The sequence below is a fragment of the Telopea speciosissima genome, chromosome 4, assembly GCF_018873765.1.
Source record: "Telopea speciosissima isolate NSW1024214 ecotype Mountain lineage chromosome 4, Tspe_v1, whole genome shotgun sequence".
Taxonomy (NCBI): domain Eukaryota; kingdom Viridiplantae; phylum Streptophyta; class Magnoliopsida; order Proteales; family Proteaceae; genus Telopea; species Telopea speciosissima.
Window position 1 is genome coordinate 28,669,898 of NC_057919.1, and position 6,696 is coordinate 28,676,593.

The window sequence follows — 6,696 nt, forward strand, 5'->3', positions numbered from 1 at the left end:
CTGTCCCGCTATCCATCAGTGTATAAAAGATGCAATGTCGACGCCAGTCCTCTCCTTCAGATTCGGCAACCAGAATGCGAGTTACTACATTTACCTCATAAATTTCGTCTTCCAAAGTATCATCATAGTCTTCTCCCTCAAGAGCAGCATTAACGGCCCAATTGTCATTAAACTGCGGGTCACAAACTTGGACATCTGGACTAGTTTCCATGGCTGCAATCACTGAATTGGACTTCCCTCTTGGGGGGCAGTACCTTGCATAATGACCGTCTTGTTGGCAATGGAAACACTTGTTAGGTGTTTGACTACCCATGGGGGCCTTACCCTTTTCCTCTGTAGTTGGTGGAGCTCGAGTAGGGAAACCACTAGATCTGTTAGGAGTAAAGGTTCTCCTAATATCACCGGACTGCGGTGTGAATCTTGCGGGCAGCCTTGATTAAATCTTCAAGCATCCATGGCCTTTTCAAAACAGTGATTCAAATTATATATTTCAACCACGCCTATCTTGTCTTTAATGTCAACCCTCAATCCCAACTTGAAACGGGATATAAGCTGGTCATCATTCTCATCTACACCCGTACGTGAGAGTAAGTCATTGAATTTATCAATATACTCCTCAACTGTTAAGGTACCTTGTCGTATAGTGTTCAGTTGATCATGCAAACGCCTCTGATAAGAAGGAGGTAAGTACTTCTCTTTGAGAATCTCTTTCATAGCTGCCCAAGTAATTGGTTCCATGTGACGACGGATCAACCTGTCTTCATGTGTACGCCACCAATCTCTGGCTCCTCCAGTTAACTTAGTCGTGGCCAGCTGCATCTTTCGGTCTTCAGACAACCGAAACCACTTGAAGTAGTCATCTAGAGCACTCAACCAGTCATGGAATGCAATAGGGTCATGTTTCCCGTTATATTCCTTCAGATCCAGTTTTACCTTATGCTTATCATCACGGTAATACTGATTTCCATCGTGATCTTCATCTTCTTCATAGGTAGAATTGTTATTGTTCCTGTGTGTCTGTAGTGTGGGAACCCTCTGTGGTAACCTACGTGGATGTCGGTTGTTAGTGTATGAAGCAGCAGCTTCAGTTTGTGATATTTTCTATGGAGGTGCAGTAGGACCTTGTTGTGACAAGACATCAACCTGTTGCTTGATGGTCTTCACATCTTCGTGATAAAACCTTAACTATCTCAGCCGATTCTGTAGAGTGGTTGGATCACTTGATTTTGGAGAACCCATAGCTAGGCTTTGATACCAAATAATGTAATTCCGGATGGATGTCAATCCAACTAAAACCGAACAGAATCGCTTGGGTATAATGCAATCGGTTAGGGCGTAATGGAGGATTAGATGAACTCGAGGGTTAGGGTTAATGGAGTTAGGGTTTGATGGTACGGATAGGAGAAGAAGGGTTAGGGGATTGGGATGAAAGCTTAATTGTGTTGGATGGATCCTTGGACTGAGAACAGATCCGAGTAACTAATCTTTGAACCTTCACACAATCGGCAAGCAACAAACTTGACAAACTTGAATGCACTCGAAGGAGAGAAAACAGTGAACTAGTGAAGGCTATCTCAGCCTCACCTTCACAACCTATCTCAGACAGTGGAATGCATTAAAGCAATATTCTTCTTCATTAAATCGTGGGGGGCTCAATGGAGCTCTTTACATTATATAGCCTTCAAGGCTGGACATAAAGTAAATCCTAACTATGACTAAGACTCAAAATAGAAATAGGAATGCCAACTAGGACTAGGGACTCAAAATAGGAATGCTAACTAGGACTTAGGACTTCTAATTAGGATTCAGATTTGCACTAGGAATCCTAATTAGATTACAACTCAATAAAATTAAAACATAGGACTTCTAATTAGGATTCAGATTTGCAATAGGAATCCTAATTAGATTACAACTCAATAAAACAAATACTAAAAATCCCCACGATTGTTGCTAGTGTAGGGATTCATCCCTACACCTACCCGATGGTTACTTAGGCTGGTGTAGGGAAGAATCCCTACACCTGCGGCTGGTTTTAGACAGCCAGTTTACATCAATAATTCTCCATAGGGTTTATATCTTGTGTTGCCCTAGGGGTTTTATTGTCTTTGTACTCCATTAGTCATTATTATAAATTAGGTGGGCTGTGTCTCATAGACACAAGTCACAATCCCCAAAATCATCGTGTAACATGATGTTGCTTGCACTCCCAAACCCTCCCTGACAGTAAATTAACATACTTGTGAACAAACATCAATATAGATAGTTTCATTCTCAAATTTTCCGTTACTAATACAATCAATGTCATAGTGTATATATAGCTTTACTGAGCTTATTGTGCTATGAACCAAGTAAGTGGTATTGTTGTTGTTAAGAGACTTACCATCCAAGGAATTGGCAAGTGATGAGAAGGTGGAGCTCCTTGCCAGCCCATATGGGACAAACAAGCATGCTGATGAGCATACACATAGAGGTACCTATGGCAATGGTGGACACTCTAGTGAGCCATTTGAACAAATTTTCAACCCAAACCTGACACCAAAACCAAGCTGAAGGTGAGGATAAAGATCATAGCACCGTAATCAAATCTCACTTTTATTGTCGGAATAAATCTAGAAAAAGTTGCAGGTAAAGCTGAGGAGAGCAAAACAAAGAAATTAAGAAAGGCTAGTTAATAAGTTAGGTCATGTAGGTGTGTCTCAATATATGGCAGCCAAGGTACTAAAACTCGGGTCTCGGTACCAACTCGACTCTTGGAAAAACCGAGACGAGTCGAGATCTCGCCGAGATCTCGCCGAGTTGGTGCATTTTTTTTTTTTCAACTCGAAGCCTCAACTTTGGGTCAACCCGAGATCCGAGATCTCGCTGAGACATGTCGAGTTTTGTCCAATTAGGTAAGGTATTTAAGTGGTAGGTGGGTTAAAATAATGGGTCGAAACCGAGATCCAACCGAGATCCGAGATCTCACCGAGATATTGCACTTTTGAGACTCGTAGGCAGTCTCGTCTCGGCTTTTCCAAAAACCGAGAAACTCAGCGAGATCTCGCGAGTTCTCGAACTATGATGGCAGCTTGTCTAGGTCATTAATTAAATGTCAAAAACCTAAAAGGAAGACCGAAGCTCCGAGAATTACAGGCTCAAACCTGTCTCCAGACTGGCTAGCAATCCAGTGAACACCGATAACTAGTGATCCAGCAAGAACAGTTACAGTTACTCGGTTTGAGCATTTAAATAGTGTAGCTGCTACAACAAATCAATAACAACTTGTTCTTAAACATAGAAATTAGGAGGACATTCACTATTGATGTTTGGAAGACAGAAATTACATATATAATAGTGGAACTTGATAAACAGCAGTAATATAAACCCACTTATACCCTCTGACAAGTAGTAATTGGAACATGGATGTTCAAATCAGTATATTAACATTAGTAATATGGAACAAATATCTGAAGTTTCATTCTCAGTGACTTACAGACAGCACAAATATCCATCCATTAAAAAGAGATACACTCATACACTACAAGGACTAGTCAAATCCTCAAAACCATTACGAACCAGGGAACAACCTCATCACCCCAGTCGATATAAAGTGTAACAGCAGAAAAACAAGTTTAACATCACAAGAACATGTGTGTTAATAAGGGGGAGAGAGAGAGAGAGAATGTGTGTGTGTGTGTGTTGCCAACAGCAGCACCAAATATCCATCAACCAGGATCCCAATACCCTGCAATGACAGATGTCCAGATTTAGTAAAGGAAACCTACTAACAGATTACAAATTCATGGAACATACAGCCTAAAAGGAAGACAAACATTAACTTACCAAACAAAATGAGAACACTTGCCAAGCACAGAATAGAAACTGTTTATCAGATGGACCAGCATGGTAAAAGTTAGGCGGCTACTCCAATGATGGCAGTTTGTTAGTTTTCATTGGAGTCCCTAGACATACCTTCATCTTGATAGAAGAATGCTTGATATCAGGTACCTCCTCTATATCCTCTGTTGGCTGCCATAGTTTCAATAAATGCCATAGCAAGAAATAAATGATCATTACCAAACAGAAAAGTTTCCCTGCCCATGCACCACATGTGAGGAATCGTGACAGACGCTCCAGAAGATTCTCATCAGTGCATTTCAATGCACGGTCATATACCACCTCTGTTCTTCTAGCAACATCATGCCAACTGTATAGCTCTTTCATACGGAGGTGCATCTTTTGTGGGTCAATATTGGGGAGCATGTGTATTGCCTTCTTGATTGCCCTTACCATGCTACTTGGCACTGGTTCTGCTAAGACAACCATGTCATCAGGTAGAACCTCTGGGACACCTCCGACTCGTGTACTGACAGTAAACAATCCACAACTAGCAGCCTCCAATATGACTATACAAAATGCTTCTGTCAGAGAACTATTTAAGAATATGTGACCAGAAATCAAGACAGACTGCACTTGAGCATGAGGAACAGCCCCCAACATTTCAACACGATCTTGTAGCGAGTGTTTTTCCCTCATCTCTTCCAGTCGTACTCGTTTTGGTCCCTCTCCTCCAATAATAAAGTGAACATTTGGGCACAAGCGGCAAACTTCGGGAATGACTTCAACAAGCAAATCTGCACCCTTCCGGTAAACCAACCTACTTACGACAACTATAATGATTTTATCATAGTTGAGTCTACATGTTGCAGGTTTAAACATAGCTGTATCCACAGCGTTTGGTATTACAAAGACCTTTTGTGGGGGTAAACCTGATCTTAGGACTGTATTTTCCTTACTTGTGTGAGAAACACATATAGCCTGATTCACATCTGCCAATGTGAACTGCAGCACCTTATTCATGTGGACACTTCCGACATCAGAAAACCCATAGAGCGAATGATCAGTAAACACAACTTTGTATCCCATGGTGCATGCATGCATCAGAGCTTCGTGACAAAGAGTTGAAAAGGCCTGATGCCCATGAACCAAAGATATCTTTTCTCGAATGAGGATTGTCCTTAGAATTGGAAGCATCCCGTAAAATGTCGGTAATGTATTTTGCATCAGGAATGGCCTCCAAGGTATATAGTAAACTTTCAAACCACTAGCCATATATCGCACCCCACGGCGGTTTCCATAGGCATGAGTCAGGACCACCACCCGGTGACCAAGCTTAAGCAAGCATTGTGATAGATAATAAATGTGATTCTCACCACCAAAGTTGGGGTAGAAAAAATCGGACACCATCAATATTCTATGCATTGGTCCACTCATTGCATCCACAGTGTCACGAACCTAGGTTCCAGAAAATGATATTAAGGCACTGTTATTGTAATGCATGTTTAATAATAATAAATCTCAAAGAGGTTTCAATTAATCCTTTAAATTTCAAAATTCAAACTGATTATGATTCTTTATTTTGTCCCAAATTTTCACCTTTTCCAACTGTCTACTTTTTTCTTTCTGAGAAAGTAGGTTTGATTCCACAGAGAACCAAATGCAAGACAAGTTCGAGTGAAACTTTTTGGGAGAAAATTTTCTAGTCATGAAAAGTCAAGTACCATAACAGCACCATTCCAAAACTCAGCAAGTTAACTTGGGAATTGAGATAGGTTCATTTCTGATCATATCACCCTCTTGACTCATTAACCAGGCTCAGTCACTTGGTAACTCAACCAAGTTAATTGATGGATCAAAAGATTCATTTACTTTTCTCACATCATATTTTGCCTTTTAACATTGCTAATTATTTTAAAATGACTACCAGCGGTTGTTACCAAGTGGTACTCAACAGGCAGATTTTTGAATAAGTAGAGTTCCTGAGGTTTAAAACACCAGCACCGATATGCCATCCATCAGTAATTCAGTTGTGCCACCCCTCTCCCTGCAATGGTTTCTGTTTTGAGAAAAGCAACCATGGGGTAAAATGACTCAAACATACAGTGGCATTTTTATTAATGTTCTTGATGATTAATTAGAAAGTAATAATGACAACTTTTGAGAACCTAAGATGTATGTTGTCATGTCAAAAGTTAGTCAAAGATAACTTTATTCGGATTCAGACCTCTCCTTTGAAGCACCCTTATGTTCTTTATGGCAGCGTTCTCTCTGAAACACATCCAATATAAACAAATAAATCTGAAGAAAATGGGCAAAATGAAGTAATATATACAAATAGGGAGATTATGGTTTTGGACTTCTTCATAATGGACTACAAATTGCAAACATTCTGAGAGAGGTTAACAGATTGCATGCAAAATTACAAACACAAAAGCTGCAACATACAAAAACATTCATTGTCAAGGGATACAGACAATGCAAGGGATTTATACTGCAACAAGCAATATTCTGTTCTACATTATACATTAGATTCATGGAAAAATACACATCACCATTTAAACAGAGGACTACAATTAAAATGTTCAGCAACAAGAGATCATTGAAATTGGTTTCTTCCTCACTCCTGCATTCTGCGTAGGTATGGAGTCTATGTACTATGGGTAACATTAAGAATTTCCCAAAGCTGATGAGGCAGGTAAAGGGCTATCTCTCTTCACCTCCTTTAACTTTTAATTTCTTGTTGCAGGGTTCCAGGTTCAATCATAGTTTTTAATTACGCCATTAAGATATGGAAATTTTGGTCCCCCACCCAAACAAAAACCATTCTAAACTTTTGAATAATGGGAAAGAATCAATGGAAATTGAAGAAAGAGAGGT

At 40.0% G+C, this 6,696-nt stretch overlaps 1 protein-coding gene across 1 annotated transcript; it reads right to left on the bottom strand.

Moving 5' to 3' along the window:
* Nucleotides 1-3,827: 3,827 nt before the first annotated feature.
* On the bottom strand, nt 3,828-5,268 carry LOC122657639 (phosphatidylinositol N-acetylglucosaminyltransferase subunit A-like). The gene has a single exon (XM_043852410.1). It carries the CDS (start codon nt 5,251-5,253, stop codon nt 3,901-3,903), a length of 1,353 nt encoding a protein of 450 aa, XP_043708345.1. The 5' UTR covers nt 5,254-5,268; the 3' UTR covers nt 3,828-3,900.
* Nucleotides 5,269-6,696: the final 1,428 nt, after the last annotated feature.

Excerpts from the sequence above, each read along its gene's own strand:
- LOC122657639 (XM_043852410.1), bottom strand. The coding sequence starts at position 5,253 with ATGAGTGGACCAATGCATAGAATATTGATGGTGTCCGATTTTTTCTAC.